The sequence below is a fragment of the Salvelinus namaycush genome, chromosome 18, assembly GCF_016432855.1.
Source record: "Salvelinus namaycush isolate Seneca chromosome 18, SaNama_1.0, whole genome shotgun sequence".
Taxonomy (NCBI): Eukaryota; Metazoa; Chordata; class Actinopteri; order Salmoniformes; family Salmonidae; genus Salvelinus; species Salvelinus namaycush.
The window spans coordinates 41,408,912-41,433,110 of NC_052324.1; the positions used below are offsets into that span (position 1 = coordinate 41,408,912).

General features: G+C 43.1%; 3 protein-coding genes across 4 annotated transcripts in view; 2 read left to right on the top strand and 1 right to left on the bottom strand.

Moving 5' to 3' along the window:
- The window catches only part of ccdc125 (coiled-coil domain containing 125), a 31,403-nt gene extending 21,607 nt beyond the window's left edge, over window positions 1-9,796 (top strand). For both annotated transcript variants that reach the window (XM_039013820.1, XM_039013821.1), the window contains exons 11-13: window positions 4,581-4,731; window positions 6,483-6,595; window positions 8,057-9,796. In XM_039013820.1, coding sequence (XP_038869748.1) covers window positions 4,581-4,731; window positions 6,483-6,595; window positions 8,057-8,440 — 648 coding nt within the window. In that variant the 3' untranslated portion in view covers window positions 8,441-9,796. The remainder of the gene's footprint in view (window positions 1-4,580; window positions 4,732-6,482; window positions 6,596-8,056) is intronic.
- Window positions 9,797-11,980: 2,184 nt separating this feature from the next.
- Window positions 11,981-17,517, top strand: fam151b (family with sequence similarity 151 member B). Its single transcript, XM_039013822.1, has 6 exons — window positions 11,981-12,203; window positions 12,607-12,732; window positions 12,990-13,149; window positions 14,862-15,082; window positions 15,233-15,368; window positions 16,506-17,517. Exons 1-6 carry the CDS (start codon window positions 12,074-12,076, stop codon window positions 16,651-16,653), a joined length of 921 nt encoding a protein of 306 aa, XP_038869750.1. The 5' UTR covers window positions 11,981-12,073; the 3' UTR covers window positions 16,654-17,517.
- A 3,789-nt stretch (window positions 17,518-21,306) lies between these two features.
- ankrd34bb (ankyrin repeat domain 34Bb) lies at window positions 21,307-23,972 on the bottom strand. The gene is made up of 5 exons (XM_039013012.1): window positions 23,770-23,972; window positions 23,238-23,475; window positions 22,586-22,986; window positions 22,157-22,319; window positions 21,307-22,080 (listed from the first exon to the last, which is right to left on the bottom strand). Exons 1-5 carry the CDS (start codon window positions 23,970-23,972, stop codon window positions 21,307-21,309), a joined length of 1,779 nt encoding a protein of 592 aa, XP_038868940.1.
- Between the last annotated feature and the right edge of the window lie 227 nt (window positions 23,973-24,199).

Below are 24,199 nucleotides of genomic sequence, written 5' to 3' on the forward strand. Positions count from 1 at the left end.
ACTTTGAGTGATGTATTGTTGTCTCTACCTTCTTGCCCTTTGTGCTGTTGTCTGTGCCCAATAATGTTGGTACCATGTTTTGTGCTGCTACCATGTTGTGTTGCTACCATGTTGTTGTCATGTTGTCATAAGTCTCTCTTTATGTAGTGTTATGTTGCGTTGTCTCGCTTGTCATGTTGTGTATTTTGTCCTATATTTATATATATATATATATATATATATATATATATATATATATATATATATATTTTTTTTATCCCAGCCCCCGTCCCCGCAGGAGGCCTTTTGGTAGGCCGTCATTGTAAATAAGAATTTGTTCTTAACTGATTTGCCTAGTTAAATAAAAAAATATAATAAATAAGCATCAACCAGTGGGTCTTGCGACGGTATACAGAGATGACCAGTTTACAGAGGAGTATAGCGTGCAATGATGTCTCTTATAAGGAGCATTGGTGGCAAATCTGATGGCCCAATGGTAAAGAACATCTAGCCACTTGAGAACACCCTTACCTGCCGATCTATAAATGATATCTCCGTAATCTAGCATGGGTAGGATGGTCATCTGAATCAGGGTTAGTTTGGCAGCTGGGGTGAAAGAGGAGCGATTACGATAGAGGAAACCAAGGCTTGATTTAACTTTAGCCTGCAGCTTTGATATGTACTGAGAGGACAGTGCACCGTCTAGCCTTACTTCCAAGTACTTGTATGAGGTGACTACCTCAAGCTCTAAACCCTCAGAGGTAGTAATCACACCTGTGAGCAGAGGGGCATTGTTCTTACCAAACCACATGACCTTTGTTTTGGAGGTGTTCAGAACAAGGTTAAGGGGAGAGCAAGCCTGTTGGACACTAAGGGGATCAAGCTGATTCTATACCATTTTACAGAGGCCAGTTCATGAAGGAAGGCTTGCTCATGAAAGTTTTTTGGCTGGTGTCTATGACAAATCAGGACAGGTCGTTTCACTGAGCAGCCATTACGAACACAGGCTGTAAAACAGTGATCACTAAGGTCATTACAGAAAACACCAGACTGATACCTATCAGGATTATTTGTGAGGATAACATTGAGGAGAGTAGCCTTTTCTGGGTGTTTGGAGTCATACCTTGTGGGATTGGTAATAGTCTGAGAAAGATTTAGGGAGTCTCATTGCTTTAGGACTTGGTCAGGTGGTTTAAGCATGTCCCAGTTTAGGTCACCTAGCAGGACAAATTCAGACTTAGTGTAAGGGGCCAGGAGAGAGGCAGGTAGGGTACAGGCCGGTGCTGATGGAGGACGATAGCACCCAGCAACAGTCAGCAAAGAGCTATTTGAAAGTTTAATACTTAAAACCAGCAAATCAAATTGTTTGAGGACAGACTTGGTGGAGACAACCGAGCACTGAAGGTGATCCTTGGTAAAGATTGTCACTCCCCCACCTTTGGAAGATCTGTCTTGCCAAAAAAAAAAATATAACCAGAAAGGTTAACATCAGTATTCAAAACACTCTTCCTTAACCAAGTCTCAGTAATGACCAACACATCTGGATTGGATCTGTGAACCCACACTTTCAATTTATCCAGTTTAGGTAATAAGGTTCTAGTGTTAACGTGCAGAAATGTGACAGAGATGAAAATCTCTGTTAGAAATGTTGAAGAAGGGGGAATCTAATAGCAACTACTATGATGGTTAGTTAATATGAAGAGGATTGTGGCTTCTGGACAACGAAATAAAGTTGATATGAAAACCAATAGAACAGGAGAGAAATACTGGTTAATGGTATGAGGAAGTCTTTATAAAATAATTGCCTCCACGTTTCTATGGTCTGATTTTGGCTAGGCTACTTTGAAGCAAGGTAAGACATGCGATCATTATTTGAAGTAAAGCGTTCAGGTTTAAAACAATTACACTGCCTCGAGCTCCCATTGTAAAGTGGTGGATGACGCGCTGATAGTCAACCGTAGGAAGGCTATAGCCTATGCATCCGAATGGCGAATTGGAGGCGCGCTTTACGAGTTTAGATTGAGAAATAAAACGGCTCCTTTCAAATTGTGGTCACCAAAGTCTTTAACACGCGATTGCAATTTAGAATTGTTATTTGTTGCACAATGACTGAGTTGAGAACAGCAGGTTTCACTCCGGTAGTTTACAGGCTTTTTGAGGAGCTACTCTCTCGCAGGTGGCAGGATATTCCTCTCTATCTCGGCTCTGTATGCTGTGGGCGTGTGATAAATAAAATGCATGACGACTAACGAAAATATACACTCGCCAATTTAATCCCACACAAATGAACATGCAAATTAACCCATAGACCGATACGCATGACGGTCAAATGTATTTTCAGCAGCTAACCGTTAACATCCCTAACTTGAGTAAAAGTATCTGGTTTTAAATGTACTTTATACCTCTAACGCCTACCAAACCCGGATCCGGGATCCCCCCCCATCACAAAAGCTGACTAGCATAGCCTAGCCTAAAGCCACAGGGATATCATATAATAAAATGTTCATGAAATCACAAGTCCAAGACACCAAATGAAAGATACACATCTTGTGAATAAAGCCATCATTTCTGATTTTTAAAATGTTTTACAGGGAAGACACTATGTAAATCTATTAGCTAACCACGTTAGCAAAAGACACCAGTTCCATACTCCACCATTTTTTTACTGCATCAGCAGCTATCACAAATTCGACCAAATAAAGATATAAATAGCCACTAACCAAGAAACAACCTCATCAGATGACAGTCTGATAACATATTTATTGTATAGCATAGGTTTTGTTAGAAAAATGTGCATATTTCAGGTATAAATCATAGTTTACCATTGCAGCCCCCATCACAACTCTCACTAAAACGACTAGAATAACTAGAGAGACCATTGTGTATTAGCTAATTACTCATCATAAAACATTTCTTAAAAATGCACAGCGTGCAGCAGATGAAAGACACAGATCTTGTGAATCAAGACAATATTTCAGATTTTCTAAGTGTTTTACAGCGAAAACACAATATAGCGTTATATTAGCTTAGCACAATAGCGAACATCACACCAGCATTGATTCAAGGCAAAAAGAGCTATAACGTATAAACCACCAAAATATATTAATTTTTTCACTAACCTTCTCAGAATTCTTCAGATGACAGTCCTGTAACATCATATTACACAATTCATATAGAGTTTGTTCGAAAATGTGCATATTTAGCGGCACAAATCGTGCTTATACATTGAGAATAGTGTCCAAAATATCAAGCAATCTGTCCGGCGCCATCTTGGAACGGCACCTATTCTTATCGAAAACTATTCATAAACTTGACTAAAAAAATACAGGTTGGACAGCAATTGAAAGACAAATTAGTTCTTAATGCAATCGCTGAATTACATTTTTAAAATTAACCTTACTGCGCAATACAGGCTGCGATAACGCAAGGCTACACTGCCAGAAATGGCGTCTCATGCATTTTACTTTTTTCAACAGAACAATGAATTATCAGCATAAATAGTTCTTACTTTTCGATGAACTCTCATCAGAATCTTGGGATGGGTGTCCTTTGTCCAAAAGAATCGTTGCTAGGTTGGAGAACGTCGTCTTCAGAGTTGCAATTAGCAGTAAACATTAGCACAAAAGAGAGATACCCAAATTCCTACAGCGCCAAGGAAATAAATGCCCGAAAATCGCAATATACTGACATAAACTGATATAATTCGGTTCAAAATAACAAGATTATGTCTTTAAAGCCTATATCGAATAAAAACACAGCCGGAAATGTCAAAGACCTATAACCGATGTTTCCAAAAGAACGTCCCAAGGTCCTTAGTGCGCCAGAGCGAAGGTGAAAAGAAAGAGCCACCTATTTCCCAAGCAATTTATAAACTTTGGGAACTACGTAGAAACTCCATTTCAAGTCTCCCTATTCGCTAACAACCAGGGGAAGGCGTATGCAGTGCATCTCAACCAATAGAGGACAGGCAAATTAATACACAGGTCTCAGAACAGCCAGCAAAATTCTGCATTCTGACATACACATAGAGCAATTTTCCTAAGTCGAGTTCTGTTTCACCCACAGATATAATTCAAACGGTTTTAGAAACTAGAGAGTGTTTTCTATCCAATAGTAATAATAATATGCATATTGTACGAGCAAGAATTGAGTACGAGGCAGTTTAATTTGGAAACGAATTTGTACTATGTCGAAATGGCACCCCCCTAGTGGCAAGAAGTTGTTAAGTACAGGGGTGGAAAAAGTACAAAATGTTCATACTTGAGTAAAAGTACAAAGTAAAAGTCAATGCTGTACATCAAAATCCTTATATTACGCAAACTGCACAAATGATTGTATTTATTTTTACGGACACAGTGGCACACTTCAACACTCATCATCTACAAACACAGTATTTGTGTTTAGTGATTCCGCCAGATCAGAGGCAGTAAGGATGACAATGCATTATATTGATAGGTGCGTGTATTGGACCATAATTCTGTCCTGCCTGAGCATTCTAAAAGTAACGAGTATTTTTTGCGGTCAGGGAAATGTATAGGACTAAAAAAGTAAATCGTTTCTTTAGGAATGTAGTGAATTAATAGTTGTTTATGTGTGTGTAGCTGGAGGGTCATGGCAGGAGGATGGAGGAAGCGTTGCTGATGGCGGACGCTTTTCGGATCGCCTTTGAACAGCAGCTCAGGAGGCGCAGCGATCACTTCCTGCTTCTGGCGGAGACGGACAGGAACAAGTCCCGCCCACTAAGGCCAGAAGGTATACTGTATTGAAATATACTGTATTGTCCTCACTTCAACAAGACACAGAAACATGGAAGTTAATGTTCTGTAAGTTTGAGTGTATCACAGTGAATGATGTATATAAATATCTATATAATATTGATATACAGTGCATTTGGAAAGTATTCAGACCCCTTGACTTTTTCTACATTTTGTTACATTACAGCCTTATTCAATCTACACACAATACTCATAATGACAAAGCGAAAACAGGTTTTTAGAAATGTTTGCAAATTTATTAAAAGTTTATTTTTTTTTAACCTTATTTACATAAGTATTCAGACCTTTTGCTATGAGACTCGAAATTGAGATCAGATGCATCCTCTTTCCATTGTTAATCCTTGAGATGTTTCTACAACTTTCTACAAATTTACAATCCACCTGTTGTAAATTCAATTGATTGGACATGATTTGGAAAGGCACACACCTGTCTACATAAGGTCCCACAGTTGACAGTGCATGTTAGAGCAAAAACCAAGCCATGAGGTCGAAGGAATTGTCTGTTGAGCTCCGAGACAAGATTGTGTGGAGGCACAGATTTGGGAAAGGGTACCAAAAAATGTCTGCAGCATTGAAGGTCCCCAAGAACACAGTGGCCTCCACCATACTTAAATTGAATAAGTTTGGATCCACCAAGACTCTTCCAAGAGCTGGCCGTCCAGCCAAACTGAGCAATCGGGGGAGAAGGGCCTTGGTCACTCTGACAGAGCTCCAGAGTTTCTCTGTGGAGATAATAGAACCTTTCAGAAGGACAACCATCTCTGCAGCACTCCACCAATCAGGCCTTTATGGTAGAGTGGCCAGACGGAAGCCACTCGTCAGTAAAAGGCACATGACAGCCCGCTTGGAGTTTGCCAAAAGGCACCTAAAGGACTCTCAGACCATGAGAAACAAGATTCTCTGATCTGATAAGACCAAGATTGAACTCTTTGGCCTGAATGCCAAACGTCACGTCTGGAGGAATCCTGCCACCATTCCTACGGTGAACATTGGTGGTGGCATTCTGTGGAGATGTTTTTCAGCTGCAGAGACTGGGAGACTAGTCAGGATCAAGGGAAAGATGAACAGAGCAAAGTACAGAGAGATCCTTGATGAAAACCTGCTCCAGAGAGCTCAGGACCTCAGACTGGGGTGAAGGTTCACCTTCCAACAGGATAACGAGCCTAAGCATACAGCCAAGACAATGCAGGAGTGGCTTCGGGACAGGTCTTTGAATGTCCTTGAGTGGCCCAGCCAGACCCCGGACTTGAACTCAATCAAACATCTCTGTAGAGACCTGAAAATAGCTATGCAGCGACACTCCCCATTCAACCTGACAGAGCTTGAGAGGATCTGCAGAGAAGAAAGGGAGAAACTCCCCAAATACAGGTGAGCCAAGTTTGTAGAGTCATACCCAAGAAGACTCGAGGCTATAATCACTGAAAAAAGGTGCTTCAACAAAATACTGAGTAGATGGTCTGAATACTTATGTAAATGTGATATTTCCGTTTTTGCTTTGTCATTATGGGTTATTGTGTGTAGATTGAGGAGGACAAAAAAACAACAATTTAATCCATTTTAGAGGCTGTGACGTAACAAAATGTGGAAAAAGTCAAGGGGTCTGAATACTTCACGAAGGCACTGATACATCATTGATATCATTGTGTTTTTAAGACAACAGAAGTGAGGCTGTTTGTACAGAATGAATGAATGAATGACTGACTGACTGACTATATCTGTGTATTGCAGGCAAGGATAGGACAGCATCGCTCAATGTGGCTCAGAGACTTAGAGGACTGCTGCCGTCCAGCACAGAGATCACAGACGACCCCACAGAGACTCTGCACAAACTCCTCGACCTGGTCTGTACTGTAATACAGTATACTGTACACCCTAATACAGTATACCCACACCTTAATACAGTATACTGTACTGTACCCACACCCTAATACAGTATACTGTACCCACACCCTAATACAGTATACTGTACTGTACCCACACCCTAATACAGTATACTGTACCCACACCCTAATACAGTATACTGTACCCACACCCTAATACAGTATACTGTACCCACACCCTAATACAGTATACTGTACCCACACCCTAATACAGTATACTGTACTGTACCCACACCCTAATACAGTGTACTGTACCCACACCCTAATACAGTATAGTGTACCCACACCCTAATACAGTATACTGTACCCACACCCTAATACAGTATACTGTACCCACACCCTAATACAGTATACTGTACCCACACCCTAATACAGTATACTGTACTGTACCCACACCCTAATACAGTATACTGTACTGTACCCACACCCTAATACAGTATAAGGTACCCACACCCTAGTATAGTATACTTAGGGCCCTGAATATTTCCTGTACATGTGGATAAATACATTTGAATAGAGGTTTATATTCCTAGAAGTTCAAGTGATATTTCAAACGTTTCAAAATGTTATCTGGCTTTTCCTTCCCACTGATCCCTCTCTCTCTCTTTCAATATTTCTCTCTCAATTCAATTCAGTTTAAAGGCTTTATTGGCATGGGAAACATATGTTTACATTGCCAAAGAAAGTGAAGTGGATAATAAACAAAAGTGAAATAAACAGTAAACGTTACACTCACAGAATTTCAAAAAGAATAGACATTTATATGTCATTATGTCTATATACAGTGTTGTAACGATATACAAATGGTTAAAGTACAAAATGGAAAATAAATAAACATAAATATGGGTTGTAATTACAATGGTGTTTGTTCTTCACTGGTTGCCCTTTTCTTGTGGCAACAGGTCACAAACCTTGCTGCTGTGATGGCACACTGTGGTATTTCATCCAGTAGATATGGGAGTTTATCAAAATTGGGTTTGTTTTCAAATTCTTTGTAGGTCTGTGTAAACTGAGGAAAATATTGTCATAAATTTGGTTAGGAAGTTCAGTTTCCACCTCATTTTGTGGGCAGTGTGCACATAGTCTACGGTGGCCTTTCTCAATAGCAAGGTTATGCACACTGAGTCTGAACATAGTCAAAGCTTTCCTTAATGTTGGGTCAGTCACAGTGGTCAGCTATTCTGCCACTGTGTACTCTCTGTTTAGGGCCAAATAGCATTCTAGTTTGCTCTGTTTTTTTGTTAATTCTTTCCAATGTGTCAAGTAATGATCTTTTTGTTTTCTCTCTCTGTCTCCATCTCTCTCTTCCCTCTCTCGCTCTCTTCATCTCTCTCTCGCTCTCTCTCCTTCCTTCTTTTTTCTTCATCGTGCTCTCTTTCTCTCCCTCTCTCCATCCCATCTTCCTTATCTCTCCCTGTGTAGCTGAGTGATAAGGAAGAAGCTCTAGCTCACCAGAGGAAGGTTAGCTTCATGCTAGCCCGCAACACAGAGGAACTAGAGAGACGGTTGAAGACAGACCATATGCAGCAGCCACAGGTCACGTCACGTTCTTCAGAGACAGACACATGCAAGTCCAACCATGCAGGCACAGGCATCTGCAGTTCCAACCATGTCCAGGAGAGGGCAGGAGTGGACCAGTGTCATGGTGGGGCGTCATCCTCAGAATCAGACACCACAGACCTCCAGCCCTCCGAGATCCAAGAGGCTGAGACGGAAGCCGCCGACCTCCAGATACAGGGCCTCTCTCTGGGGCAGTCACCCATGGAGAGAGGGGGAAGAGAGGACCATCTGGTCACCCTACTATGAATAGTTTGTCATCACGGAGTGATCCTACCTGGCCTTCTTACTGCGGTGCCGTGCTTGAAGTGGAATGAAATGTGTGCCAGCACTCATTTTGGGTGCCGATACTCATGATATTTAGGTGAAAGGTACTCATTATATATTAGAGGCAATGTTCTGTAAGAGGTGCCTGCACTCTGTACCGATGTGTACCAGCCCAAGTCGAGCACTGCCGCTGTGCATCTGACTGGTCTTGGAACAACTCTGGTCCTGTATAAGTCTGGTTTTACGTGAATATATCGGCCTCTGTGTAGCCGTTGTGATTACATTTTATATTAATAATTCCTAGCACATTACAATTGATAGAAAGTGACTAAATGCTTTTAATTTTGCTAAACCTCTTGTTCTGAATATTTCCTGACGTCTGATAAGACGTTTTAATGTATCCACTTATAAAATATTGAAGTGGAATTGTTATGTTGCTGTGTGTAGAATTGTTCAATTGTTATTTTTTGTCATGCAAATGTAAGAAATGGATATGTGCCAATGTTGATGTCACTGATTACACAATTACACATAGCCTCTGCCTCCTTTCAAGCCATAGGGCGCGTTTGAGTTGTAAGGCGAAATCAACCGGCTGTAGACGAAAGTCGAGCAGTGAAGTCAGGGAGGTGTATCTGCGATAGCCGAAAGTCACAATTTAACCACAATGTATCACGGATTTGATGCTCTCAAATATGACCCTTGATCTCTCTGACTGCAGTCAACTAAATGAACTTTGATCTCATGATTTCTGTAAAGTTCATGCAGTCGACATGTAGGCGCAAGTCGGACAATTTTTATCCCCATAATGCAACACACTTTGAAAGCGACGTGGCAAAATTGACCTGCTTGAACGAGCCCTATGACTGTTCAAGCTCATAAAAGCAGGAATCTTAGTTATCAAATCCCACAATCCAATGCGATCAAACACGGACAGCTGTGTGTAGGATGGGGAGATTCCTAGAAGTGAGAAGTGTGCAGGAGGGCATGAGACAAGGGATTGTGTTATATAGGTGGGGAAAGATGTGTGTGTTAACTGTAGGGTTACCCATGGTGCTGGAGATCAGAGGTGTTCGGTGAGAGAAAGGCCAAATGTATAACCACAGAGACACATTTCCCACAGATCACACAGACCCACAAAGAATTTGAAAACAAATCAAACTCTGATAAACTCCCATATCTGTTAGGCAAAATACCGCAGTGTGCCATCACAGCAGCAAAATATGTGGCCCGTTGCCATGAGAAAAAGGCAACAAGCGGAGCTCAAACAACATAATACAGTGCTTTCGGAAAGTATTCAGACCCCTTGACTTTTTCCACATTTTGTTACATTACAGCCTTATTCTAAAATAGATAATCGTTTTTTCCCACTCATCAATCTACAGACAATACCCCATAATGACAAAGCAAAAACAGGTTGAGAGACATTTTTGCTAATACATAAAAAATAAAAAAAACTGATAGCTTATTTACATAAGTATTCAGACCCTTTACTCAGTACTTTGTTGATGCACCTTTGGCAGTGATTACATCCTCGAGTCTTCTTGGGTATGGCGCTACAAGCTTGGCACACCTGTATTTGGGGAGTTTCTCCCATTCTTCTCTGCAGATCCTCTCAAGCTCTGTCAGGTTAGATGGGGAGTGTTGCTGTGCAGCTATTTTCAGGTCTCTCCAGAGATGTTCGATTGGGTTCAAGTCCGGGCATGCACATTTGTGGCCTGCTGGAGGTCATTTTGCAGGGCTCTGGCAGTGCTCCTCCTTGCACAAAGGCGGAGGTAGCGGTCCTGCTGCTGGGTTGTTGCCCTCCTACGGCCTCCTCCACGTCTCATGATGTACTGGCCTGTCTCCTGGTAGCGCCTCCATGCTCTGGACACTACGCTGACAGACACAGCAAACCTTCTTGCCACATCTCACATTGATGTGCCATCCTGGATGAGCTGCACTACCTGAGCCACTTGTGTGGGTTGTAGACTCCGTCTCATGCTACCACTAGAGTGAGAGCACCGCCAGCATTCAAAAGTTACCAAAACATCAGCCAGGAAGCATAGGAACTGAGAAGTGGTCTGTGGTCACCACCTGCAGAACCACTCCTTTATTGGGGGTGTCTTGCTAATTGCCTATAATTTCCACCTGTTGTCTATTCCATTTGCACAACAGCATGTGCAATTTATTGTCAATCAGTGTTGCTTCCTAAGTGGACAGTTTGATTTCACAGAAGTGTGATTGACTTGGAGTTACATTGTGTTGTTTAAGTGTTCCCTTTATTTTTTTGAGCAGTGTGTATATATATATAGTGGTGAGGTTTTAATGGGTGTAGGGTTAGTTGGTATAGTGGTAAGGTTTTAATGGGTGTAGGGTTAGTTGGTATAGTGGTGAGGTTTTAATGGGTGTAGGGTTAGTTGCTATAGTGGTGAGGTTTTAATTGGTGTAGGGTTAGTTGGTATAGTGGTAAGGTTTTAATGGGTGTAGGGTTAGATGGTATAGTGGGGAGGTTTTAATGGGTGTAGGGTTAGTTGGTATAGTGGTGAGGTTTTAATGGGTGTTGGGTTAGTTGGTATAGTGGTGAGGTTTTAATGGGTGTTGGGTTAGTTGCTATAGTGGTGAGGTTTTAATGGGTGTAGGGTTAGTTGGTATAGTGGTGAGGTTTTAATGGGTGTTGGGTTAGTTGCTATAGTGGTGAGGTTTTAATGGGTGTAGGGTTAGTTGCTATAGTGGTGAGGTTTTAATGGGTGTAGGGTTAGTTGGTATAGTGGGGAGATTTTAATGGGTGTAGGGTTAGTTGCTATAGTGGTGAGGTTTTAATGGGTGTAGGGTTAGATGGTATAGTGGTGAGGTTTTAATGGGTGTAGGGTTGGTTGGTAGGGCAATTTTTATTCCCTTTTCCCGTCCTTTTAACTTCCCTTTTGTGTCACAAAGTCTAATGAATTCACATGCCAGAACAGTAGGCGTAAACACAGTGCTAGATAAGAGAAATAGATGCCTCTCACAATACTGAGCTGACAAGGTAAAAATCTGTCGTTCTGCCCCAGAACAAGGTAGTTAACCCACTGTTCCTAGGCTGTCGTTGAAAAAATAATTTGTTCTTAACTGACTTGCCTAGTTAAATAAAGGTAAAATAAAACATTTTTACCTTTCAATTGGTTGCGATCCGCCATTACAAATATAAAGAAGAAGAATACCAAACACGGAAGCGCAGCTCAATTGCGCTTAGGACATTGCACTCATTACATCTGGTTGGCAAGCATGTGAATGTTTTGTGTCTGGTCGATGAAATGGTGGAGCATGTGTTGTTGTAAGGGTGTTGAAGAGAGGGAAAGATTGAAGTGTAGGGTCATTGAGGTTGGATGGCGTTGGACTGGATTTTGGGGATGAGGGAGGGTCTATTAGAAGTTAGTAGGGCTCTTTTTTATTTTCTCAGAAGTACTGAGTTTGGTAGGATTTAGAAATGTTGTAAACCGTGATTGACCACACACTCCAGCACAGTAGGTGGTGGCATGCACCTTTAACGTTGGTTTGCGGACCGCCAATACATCATAGAAGAAGATGATCACGGAAGCGCACTTTTGAACAAAATCAGCTTTGCTACTGCAGTATTTCGCATGCATTTTGCAATATTTAATGGCTGTTTTAAATAGCCCAGGTTTAAGCCGTTTATTTCGTGCACGAGTTATTGTTCTTATATTGACTTGCGGCTTTGTATTGTGTGTCGTCTGGAATTTGGAGTCTAAAACGCCAGAGATATCCACAGGTAGACTAGCATGCTAACGTTTTCTAAACGCACTAACTTACTCTCTTGACTATGATTGCACTTACTATAGTTGCCAAGAGTCCAGCATTACTGTTACACAGGCATATAACGGGCTAGTTTAATGTATTGTGCGTAACAGTAGCTAGCTATGTTAATAGCTGACTAGCATAAGCACATTGTATATGCAGGTAGCCTAGTGATTAGAGTGTTGGACTAGTAAAAAAAAATATATATCTTCTTAAAATCTGATTTTAAACCTAACATTAACCACACTCCTAACCCTAAGTTTAAATTTCAGACCTAAAAGCTATTTTTTGTTTTCATAAATTTTTTACGATATAGCCCATTTTAACTTTGTGGCTGTGCTAATTAGTGACAACCCATATTTCTTGTCCATGTCTAGAACTGATGACTGACCAGACTCTGGAGTATTTTCTCAGCCAGGGGAAGATACAGGTGAAGGATGCAGCAGATATTGAATGGGCTCATGCTGCCAACAGCAAGAACAAGATCACAGAGGCACTACAGAGTAAGACCACCTTGGAGGGAGAGAGTTAACAAATAATTCAGAGTGGATATGGTTGTATTCATTGTTGCCCTAAGCTGCCTGTCTTTACACAGGCCCATTATTCCTATAGAGATGTTATATAATTCTGTGGAAAGTTGGGTCTCTATTAGAAATACATAAGTGACTTGTTCACAACGTAACACAGGGAGTTATGTGATTGTGAAGATGCAGTGCATCAATTCATTTGCTCATTCTGTATTTCCTATCCATACACCAAGGCTCCGGCCACATGATAGAGGCAGACATACTTCTGAGGAGTCACGACCCTAAAGAGCCAATCATGGCTCATCCTCCTGCGACCGACAGTGATGTCACGCTGCGTGATTGGCTGAAGGAGGTCAAGGCATCAGACAAAGGGATAAAGCTAGACTTCAAAAGGTGAATGATCTTTCTACTAATTTTTGTTTAGTACTTGTTCTACTTTTTGTTATATTTAACTCGCTATAGATGTACCCTCATGTGTCTATTACCTGTAAGAATGATAGAGTATCGTACAACCTGTCATAAAGTAAGTAGCCTTGTCTGAGCCTGAACGGCACATAGTGCAGGAGCTACCACCATTCATAGACGCTAACTGTTTGAGCGCCTATTGACGATAGTATCTTCTGACTGGGGGAGTTTTGTTAAGAGCCCCGTGTGGCGCACTGGTCTAAGCCACTGCAGTGCTTGAGGCGTCACTACAGATCCGGGTTCGATCCCGGGCTGTGTCGCAGCTGGCCGTGACCGGGAGACCCATGAGAAGACACCCAAATTGACCCAGCGTCGTCTGGGTTAGGGGAGGGTTTGGCCGGCTGGGATGTCCTTGTCCCATTACGCTCTAGCGACTTCTGTGGCGGGCCGGGTGCATGCACTCTGACACGGTCGCTAGTTGGACAGTGTTTCAGCCGACACATTGGTGCACAGAGCCTATTTTATGGACTAAAAGCTACACTGAACTTTTTTTTTTACGCAACATGTAAAGTGCTGGTCCCATGTTTCATGAGCTGAAATAAACGATACCAGAAATGTTCCATGGGCATAAAATAATAATCTAATTAAACAGTATGATAATTACACAGGTGCACCTTGTGCTGGGGGACAATAAAAGGCCACTCTAAAATGTGCAGTTTTGTCACACAACCCAATGCCGCAGATGACTCAAGTTTTGACAGAGCGTGCAATTGGCATGCTGACTGCAGGAATGTCCACCAGAGCTGTTGCCAGAAAATGTAATGTTCATATCTCTACCATAAGCCGCCTACCAAGGTTCTTTTAGAGAATTTGACAGTACGTCCAACCGCCCTCACACCCTCAAACCACGTGTATGGCATTGTGTGGGCGAGCGGTTTGCTTATGTCAACGTTGTGGTATGGGCAGGCATAAGCTATGAACACCATTGCATTTTATCGACGGCAATTTCAATGCTCAGAGATACCGTGACGCGATACTGAGGTCCATTGTCGTGCCATTCATCTGCCGCCATCACCTCATGTTTCAGTATGATAATGCACGGCCCCATGTCACAAGGATCTGTACACAATTCCTGGAAGCTGAAAATGTCCCAGTTCTTCCATGGCCTGCATTCTCACCAGACATGTCACCCATTGAGCATTTTTGGGATGCTCTGGATTGACGTGTACGACAGCGTGTTCCAGTTCCCGCCAATATCCAGCAACTTTGAACAGCCATTGAAGAGGAGTGGGACAACATTCCACAGGACACAATCAACAGCCTGATCAACTCTATGTGAAGGAGATGTGTCGCGGTGCATGAGACAAATGGGGGTCACATTAGATACTGACTGGTTTTCTGATCCATGCCCCTACTTTTTTTTCCCTTAAAGGTATCTGTGACCAACAGATGCATATCTGTATTCCTAGTCATGTGAAATCCATAGATTAGGGCCTAATGAATTTATTTAAATTGACTGATTTTCCTTATGAACTGTAACTCAGTTAAATCTTTGAAATTGTTGCATGTTGCATTTTTATATTTTTGTTCAGTATATTTCAGCGGAGATTTTCCAGGACCAGGGTTAAATTGCGTCCAGGAAACCGTCCGTATAATTTTCTCTGTCAGTGTTGTGTAATTCCATTGGTTGTTCGTCCCAGCCTGGCAGCGGTCGCTCCATCCATGCTGTTATTAGACAAGGTTCGGGCTGAGCTCCGCGGTCCTGTGTGGATCAACGCTGACATCCTGCCAGGCCCCGGAGGCAAGGCCACACCCCTTGACCCCAAACTCTTCCTGGAGGCAGCTGTGACCCCTGGTTCCCATGGTGATGTTCTCTCCCTGGGCTGGACAACGGGCTGGACTGCAGATACACACAACCCAGGTGAGTTACCTGAACACGGACGAGCTGGTGTTTACGTCATAGCTATCGTGGTTGTAGTCATTCATCTTACCTGGTAAATATAATATAATTTGAATAACATATAAGTATGTAGGAGCCTTATGATGTCTTAATAACTTCTCTGCCCCATAGGGTACAGCTGGGAGATGGTGAGGGAGATGGAGGCAGTGTGTCGGATCCTAAGTCATCCGGTCACCTTCCCTGTCAGAGCAGCCCTCCTGGCCCAGTCATTCTCCCAGCTACACTGGCTTCTACAGCAATCAGACAGGTTTGATTTTATTTAACCTTTATTTAACTAGGCAAGTCAGTTAAGAATACATTCTTATTTACATTGAAGGCCTAGGAACAGTGGGTTAACTGCCTTGTTCAGGGGCAGAATGACAGATTTTTACCTTGTCAGCTCGGGGATTCGATCTAGCAATCTTTTGGTTACTGGCCCAACGCTCTAACCACTAGGCTACCTGCCTCCCCAGGACGTCACAGAAAAGCCTCTTTCCAAAGGGAGACGTTGCAACAGAAGTGATTCGTTGGGCCGCGCTTGCATGATAAGAAACCTTGCCCAAGTGTTGAACAGCTAGGCTTTAGCTCAGCGGGCTAACCCAGTTTTGTGGAGCAGACTTGTGGTTCAGATGAGCAACAGGTCAGAAAGGTTAGCAGGAGTCCGTAATTATGCCTGACTGTTGGACAACAGTGGTTTGATTAGGATATGGTGCGCCTGCCTCGGTTCACTTTAATACATTCTTTCTGTGGCACAAAGCTCCACACTAATCCATGTCCTCGTCTCTATCCGTCCACTACGCTCCACTCTTTATTCTATCCCTCTATCCCCTGCCCTCCACTCTATCGCTTCCATCTGTCCTCTACTCTCTCCTCTCTATCCCTCCAATGCAAATAGGGGGGCAATGCAAATAGTCTGGGTAGCCATTTGATTAGCTGTTCAGGAGTCTTATGGCTTGGGGGTCTGCAAGCTAATGATAACATCTTTCAGATCTAATAGCATGAGAACCCAGGATGTTGTCCCAGCCCTGCTTAAACACCTGATTCTACTAATCAGCTGCTCCCAGGACCTTTTGTAGGCAAAGCACATTTCAGTGACCAGCCGACAGAAAATAAAGATCTGTGATCTGATCCTGTCTTATCTGTTTCCTCTCCTAGGTACAGCCTGACAGTGTGGATAACCTTGTCTTATCTGTTTCCTCTCCTAGGTACAGCCTGACAGTGTGGATAACCCTGTCTTATCTGTTTCCTCTCCTAGGTACAGCCTGACAGTGTGGATAACCCTGTCTTATCTGTTTCCTCTCCTAGGTACAGCCTGACAGTGTGGATAACCCTGTCTTATCTGTTCCCTCTCCTAGGTACAGCCTGACAGTGTGGATAACCCTGTCTTATCTGTTCCCTCTCCTAGGTACAGCCTGACAGTGTGGACTGGCCACACTGATGTCTTAGTTGTAAAGGACCTACTGCCTTACAGGAGCAACATCGACAAGAGCAGGATATATTACGACCTGCTGGACTCACAGAGGGCACAGCTCAGAGGACTAACAGGCTACTGATCTTGTGTTATTTTAAAAATAATTTCTCTATTTGTCTCTCTGCATTGTGGGGGAAGTGCCCGTAAGTAAACATTTCACTGTTAGTCTACACCTGTTGTTTATGAAGCATGTGAGGAATATTTGATTTGATTTGATAGCCCCCCTGGCCTTATGATCTCAAAGGTCAAAACTGATCCTAGATCAGCACTTCTGAATATGGGCCCAGAGCTCAGAAGACTCCTAGTCGTGAAAGGACAACGGTTGTACACCCTATTCCCTTATGTAATGCTCTACTTTTGTCCAGAGACATAGGGACCAGTGCTTTTCAATCAGATGTAAGGAATGTGGGTGCCAGGTCTGTGAAAGGAGTCCGATGACACTGATTCTAAGCTAATCTAGTTGAAGAGGACTTTAGCAGACTGTATTTTACTGGAGTTACACAAGACCAATGAACTATTTAATAACCATTCAGAAGTCAAAGACAATAGTTACCATTTCTGAAGTGAAATCAGGGCCACATTCAGGATCACAATGTAGCAGAATGTTTTGTTTGAACAAAACACTTACCTAGAACATTTAGCCCAAAACTATTTTTGATATCAATGTGTTTTTCAAATAAAACATTATATTAATATGTTATATATGAATAAGAACAGGGCAGAATCCTTCAGGAAACAGTGCTTCGAAAGTGGAAAAGTAAGTCAACTAGCAAGGCATTGTGGTCATTTTATAACAGCTGATGATAAGCAGAAATAAGGGAGTAATATATCTCATAGTAGTATATGTGAGTTTCTCTTTCAAACAATCCCCTGGCCTTGTAACGTTGCACAGCTAATAGCTAATGTTAGCCAAAGCAAGCTAACTAGCTACTGATAGTGCAACCCTAGTAACAGTACAGATGATGACAAATTCAGGCCTACTGTACATTTTACTGTAGAAATTATTGTTGAAAACAAGACTAGGTTGGAACTGTTGCTGTTAAAATTTCGACAGTCAACTAATTTTTGAAGCAAGATACGTTTTGAAGCAAACACACACACACACAGTTCTGGGTTGTTCATCTACAGCAGGAAGCGGCCTCCTGCCTGACTGAGATAGCAGTAGATGTTCTGGTCCAGTTTGGTTCCACATGCCTATGTGAGTCAGGGTTCTCTAGTACAGAAACAGTGTCAATGCTGAGCATGACTTCAGTGTTGCACTGTCTAAAGCAGAGTTGTTGAAAACGTCAACCAGCCACACACCTCTCATTAGGACTGTGTGTGTTTTCTGGTCTGTGTGATGTGATCAATCAGTTTATTCCAGTTCAGAATAAAAAAATATGTATTGTATTTTAAGAGCAACAGTTCCAACCTAGACTTTCTATCAACAATAATGTATACAGTAAGATGTACAGTAGGCCTGAATATTTGTTTTAATCTGTACTGTTACTTAGGGTTGCACGATCAAACAGCCTGTTAGTTCTGTTTATATATCTGTGTGATGTGATCAATCAGTTTATTCCAGTTCGGAATGAAAATGATTTATTGTGTTTTAACAGCAACAGTTCCAACCTAGACATGTTTTGAATGGGGAAAAATAAACATGAAAATATATTTATGGTTATTTCATTATTTGCTTTTGTCTATATTGCATTTTTTTTAGGCATAAGGGCAATGAAATGTACCAATATTTACGTCTAGTTGCATATTTTCCTGAGCTTGGGTCCCAGGAAAACTGAATGTCATTTGTGTCCCAGGCTGAAAAAGTTTAAGAACCTCTGCGTTATATTATATATTAATGTATTATATTAATACCTTATATATGAAGACATTATATTAATACCTTATATATGAAGACATATTAATACCTTATATATGAAGACATTATATTAATACCTTATATATGAAGACATATTAATACATTATATGAATACATTATATATGAATATATTATATGACTACATTATGTATAATAATACATATATGAATACATTGTATTATATTAATACATTATATATGAATACATATATTACTATATTATATTAATACAATATATATTAATACAATATATTATATTAATACATTATATATGAATACATATATTACTATATTATATTAATACATTATATATGAATACATATATTACTATATATTAATACAATATATATTAATACAATATATTATATTAATACATATATTAATACAATATATTATATTAATACATTATATATAAGATGACACCCTTGAAACTTCCTGTTCAGTTTAAAAATACGTATTTAATTAGTGAAGGAGCACAACAGAACACGTGAAAGGTAACACTACTACCTCGTCAAAACAACCCTGTTGAGTAAAATGTAAAGACGATAATTGGATGCTCTGAAATTCTTACTAATCACTTTAAAGCAGAACATTGCTCCTTATAATCAAGAAGCTTGATAGCCTTGTTTTCATTTTTTGGTTTTCGTTCTTCCCTTTTGACGCGTACATTTTCCTTAGTGAGTTTGATCTTCGGCAGTCAGAGGAGTTCGCTTGAGTCCCAGATGTGTTTGTTCTGTCTTGCCAACTCCGTTCAGTCTATCAGAGAATGATTTAGTTAGAGAATGCCCCACTTCCCCCTTCCCTTTGAAGATCCTGTCTTCTGTCCTTGTCAGAGAGTTTATAGAATTCAAGGCTTCCAACAAAGTTCACTCCAATTCATTCCATGTGTTAAAAGTAGGGCTGGGAATTGGCAGGGACCTCACTATACGAGATTATCATGACACTTAGGTGCCGATACGATATGCATTGTGACTCTCACGATTCTATATGTATTACGATTCGATATTGCGATTTTTATGTCCCAAACATTGCTCACTATACTCTTGAGTATACCAAACATAAAGAACACCTTCCTAATATTGAGCTGCACCCCCCTTTGCCCTCAGAACATCCTCAATTCATCAGGACGTGGACTCTACAAGGAGTTGAAAACGTTCCACAGGGATGCTGGACCATGTTGACTCCAATGCTTCCCACAGTTGTTTCAAGTTGGCTGGATGTCCTCTGGGTGGTGGACCATTCTTCATAAACATGGGAAACTGTTGAGCATGAAAAACCCAGCAGCGTTGCAGTTCTTAACACACTCAAACCGGTGGCCCTGGCACCTACTACCATACCCGGTTCAAATACACTTAAATCTTTTGTCTTGCCCATTCACCTTCTGAATGGCACACACACATAATCCATGTCTCAATTGTCTCAAGGCTTAAAAATCCTTCTTTAACCGGTCTCCTCCCTTTCATCTACACTGATTGAAGTGGATTTAACAAGTCACATCAATAAGAGATCTTAGCTTTCACCTGGTCAGTCTGTCATGGACAGAGCCGTTCTTAATGTTTTGTATACTCAGTATATGCTGCAGAGGAGGCTGGTGGGAGGAGCTATAGAAGGACGGGCTCATTGTATTGGCTGGAATGGAATTAATGGAACGGTATCAACCACAAACATGTAAACCCTTTATTTAATTCCAGCCATTACAATGAGCCTGTCCACCTTTTAGCTCCTCCCACCATCCTCCACTGCTCTGCTGCAGAGAGACAAGAGAGCCATGGGGAAATTCTTTATGATACGTCATGGAAATAAAAGTGCTGAAAACATGTTGGCTCACTATTTAAAAAGAAGATGGAGAACAAGCTACAGGTTGAAAAATACCGGCGTTTTGGCGTTGGTACAGCCGACTAGCGCAAGCTAATGCTACCAGGCAAAGAGTATCGATGTAATATCGTCCCAAAATAATATTGCGTTGTAACTATAGATTTAAAAAAATAAAATCACATCACTAGTTAAAAGCATTTCTGTCTGTTGTGTCATGCAATTTCTGCATCTCAGGCTTCAAACGGAGATCGATCGATTAATTAATCAAAGAAGAGCGCCAATCGTTATTCCTTCATGAGCTTGATGGAATGACAAGTCTGGTTGGCAAAATAAGTGTAATTAAGCACATTGAAAAAGCTGGGAAGAGCAATAAGTCTTCTGGTAAGAAGTTATTTGTTAACGATGTCATGGTCACACAGCAGCACGATGTCATAGTCACACAGCAGCACAATGTCATGGTCACACAGCAGCACGATGTCATAGTCACACAGCAGCACAATGTCATGGTCACACAGCAGCACGATGTCATGGTCACACAGCAGCACGATGTCATGGTCACACAGCAGCACGATGTCATGGTCACACAGCAGCACGATGTCATGGTCACACAGCAGCACGATGTCATGGTCACACAGCAGCACGATGTCATGGTCACACAGCAGCACGATGTCATGGTCACACAGCAGCACGATGTCATGGTCACACAGCAGCACAATGTCATGGTCACACAGCAGCACAATGTCATGGTCACACAGCAGCACAATGTCATGGTCACACAGCAGCACGATATCATGGTCACACAGCAGCACAATGTCATGGTCACACAGCAGCACGATGTCATTGTCACACAGCAGCAACAATGCTTGACATAGGAAGCGATCACAGTCAGCCAAGCACACAGTACCCAGACACAAAGAAAATGCAACCTTTTAGCCTGGTCCCAGAACTGTTTGTGCTGTTTTGCCAAGGAGTAACATTGACAAGACAGCACAAACAGATCTGGGATCAGTCTAGCATCGTTCGTCTTATTGGCCGAAAGAGCTCCTGGAGGTTGAACAGCTGTTTAATCTCCTCTGTCTGCATGGATTATCTCCTGGAGGTTGACCAGCTGTTTAATCTGCTCTGTCTGCATGGAGTGTCTCCTCAGCAGTGTCTGCTTTGACTTCAGATCTCTGGGCATGGCAGGAGCACAGGGGACAAGAGGCTTTGATCCCAGCCCTGCGACACCCCCATTCAGATTCAGTGCCTTGGTGCTTCCACTCAGGCTGGGGCAGGTTGAGGTCGGACTGACCCCGATGTCGGGTATGGGTGCGTGGGGGTTGAGAGGGGGCAGGTACCCCGGGCGGGTGTGGGAGATGTGATCCAGGAGCAGGGCCCCCGAGCCTCTCCTCTCCAGGTTTGCAGGGCCTCTTCTCTGGGCAGCACTCTCCAGGGACTCCCGGGAGCCCGACAGTGTGGAGGATCTACTACTGACCAGTTTACGCTTCTCAGTTCCCCCTACAACACCCCTGGAGGAGTCTCCACTCTCTGGGTGGCTGGTGTGGCTGCCAAACTGGGGAAGCTGGGAGTCAGAGCTGTAATGGTCTATGCCAATGTTGCGGCGGCGGACCACATTCCTCAGGCTGGACACAGCCAGGTTGGGAAGGCAACAGTCTGGAGAGGTTTTGTTTACGGGGAGGACAGGCTCATGGGCGCCACAGGGGTAGCCTCCATAGCTTCCTCCGTCCCCCCGGTGCAGGAGGTTTGGGTGGGAATAAGCTGCAGCACTGTCGTAAGACATCTTCCTACTCAGGCCTCCTCTTCCTCCTCCCCCGCCACCTCCCTCACTCCCAACCACCTGAAAGAGAAAAAAATATACAAATGAATTATTATACAGGCACATGATAAGTTATACGTTTTATTATTATCATGACCTGCTCCAGCAGCCCCGTGGCATCCTTGGGGTCGATACTTTGGTGGCGGGCGACGATCGGATGTGCCCCGGGTCCCACTCTTCCGGACCCAGAGAAGACCAGGCTGTTGACCCGGAAGGAGAGCTCTTCCTCTGGGGTGATGTCCAGCAGCTCCTCGGTCAGGCTGGAGGAAGAAGAAGAAAACACACATACATATTTGTTTGGAGAGGCTGGACCAATGGGAAGCTACTAGTGCAGTTCCCTGTGAGCAGTTTAGGGGTTAAAGTGCCTTGCTCAAGGGCAGGAGATAGTATCTAGGACACTGATGCCACCAACCCTCCAGTTGCCGACCCACTCCGGACCAGATTTTCTTCCCTGACAGACATAGGATTCAAACCGGTAACCCTCCAGTTGCTGGCGCACTTCTCTAACCTAGTCTAGGCTACCTACCTGGAGGCCTTGTTCTGCTGCAGCCAGGGCTCAGAGTGGAGCCGCTGGGGATGGAACAGCTTCACCACCCCAGGACCGGGGCCTCGAAACAGGTTAGGGTCCCTGGTCGGGGAGCCCGGCTGAGAAGAACCAGAACCAGCAGAACCAGAGATGTTTGTTCCACCACCCTGGTGGTGGTGCTCCCTGAGGCCCAGGAGGGGGCTCCCTGGCTGGGGTGAGGCATTGGCTGAGGTGCCCTGTGGAGGGGTGCGGAGCTGGATCTCTGAGGGGGACATGCAGCAGGCAGCGGAGCCAGGGGTGCAGTGCAGGCGCTCCTCCAGGTCGGGAGGCGGGGGTACGTTCAGGTACTGCTTGGTCATCTGGCGTCCTGACGGCAGCTTGTCCGTGGTGATGATGATGACCTGTAATAAAGGCCATCAGATGTTTTTTTTTAATGCAAAGCCACTTCTAGTAGAGGGTGCAAATGGGTGGCCCCAGCAAAGGGTTGCAAAACTCTGGTTACTTTCCCAAAATTCCCAGGTTTTCCAGAAGTCCTGGTTGGAGGATTCCAGGAATCAGAAGGAGATGAGCAGGAAACCTCAAACCAGGATTTCTGGGGAAGTTACCAGAATGTTGCAAACTTTTCCTAGCGGAATCAAACCCACATCCTTACCTCCTTGCCCTTGGCCTTGCAGGCATCCAGTAGGACTCTCAGGGCCTCGTTCTCCCCTGCGTTGACAGCATAGACCAGTGCTGAGAAGCCAGAGTGGTCGTCCAGGCTGGGGTCAGCTCCACTCCCCAGTAGTAGAGAGAGGACCTCTGCCCCCGCCTGTTCCAAACAGGCATGCATCAGGGCCGTCTTACCGGTCTTGTCCTGGATATTTGGGTCAGCTCCGCTCTCCAGCAGGTACCTGTTGATGTAATGTTGATCAATAACTTGTGGAAACACCTGAAGAGGAGGTACAGGGTCTTATGGACACTACGGCAAGTCATTGGTGGCCAATATTAATCATAATATTGGTGCAGGATTTTGCTCCAGCCATAGCACCTGATTTAACTAATTATCCAATCATAGTCTTCAATACAAACTGTGTTAAGTCAGGTGTGTAACTATTTTGGCTGTTTAACTGTATGTAGTAAAAGCCTGCACTGGCCCATTTGGACACTCTTGCTCTGCTGAGCGGTGTTCCTACTCGTTAACGTACCGAACCATCTTGTGTTTGGGCACGCTTTGTGCGTCCGTGTGGCGCGTCCTGCACGCCACCATCAGGGGCGTCTCGCCGCGCTCGTTGCTCTCGTTGATGTAAGCCCCTCCCTCCAGCAGCAGGCGTGTCAGACGCAGTCGGCTCAGGAACACAGCCTTGAGCAGAGAGTTCCCGTCCGTACGCACCACCATCGCGTCTTCCATGACAGCAGGGTTAAAGGTGAAAGGTCACGCTAATGCAGGTACCTGTACTGTTTCTTATAGGGTCATCTGTAATTTATGTATATGCAATTTGGTCAAGGCCCTGTGGGAATACAAATGGACAGGTCACTAAATAATCCAGACAACAGTATTTGAGCACAAGATAACCCAGGTCTAAACCTGACACTGATTTGAAAGAAAGACAGGCCCCAGAGGAGCAGAGTTGCCCA

What these genes read in the sequence shown, in the direction of transcription:
- fam151b (XM_039013822.1), top strand. Translation starts at nt 12,074, where the DNA reads ATGGCTGTTTTAAATAGCCCAGGTTTAAGCCGTTTATTTCGTGCACGA. An exon ending in AACGCCAGAGATATCCACAG is followed by an intron (nt 12,204 to 12,606) that starts GTAGACTAGCAT and finishes GTCCATGTCTAG; the next exon opens with AACTGATGACTGACCAGACT. An exon ending in CTTCTACAGCAATCAGACAG is followed by an intron (nt 15,369 to 16,505) that starts GTTTGATTTTAT and finishes TCCCTCTCCTAG; the next exon opens with GTACAGCCTGACAGTGTGGA.
- ankrd34bb (XM_039013012.1), bottom strand. Translation starts at nt 23,972, where the DNA reads ATGGAAGACGCGATGGTGGTGCGTACGGACGGGAACTCTCTGCTCAAG. An exon ending in CAGCAGAACAAGGCCTCCAG is followed by an intron (nt 22,320 to 22,585) that starts GTAGGTAGCCTA and finishes TTCTTCCTCCAG; the next exon opens with CCTGACCGAGGAGCTGCTGG. An exon ending in CCACGGGGCTGCTGGAGCAG is followed by an intron (nt 22,081 to 22,156) that starts GTCATGATAATA and finishes TTTCTCTTTCAG; the next exon opens with GTGGTTGGGAGTGAGGGAGG.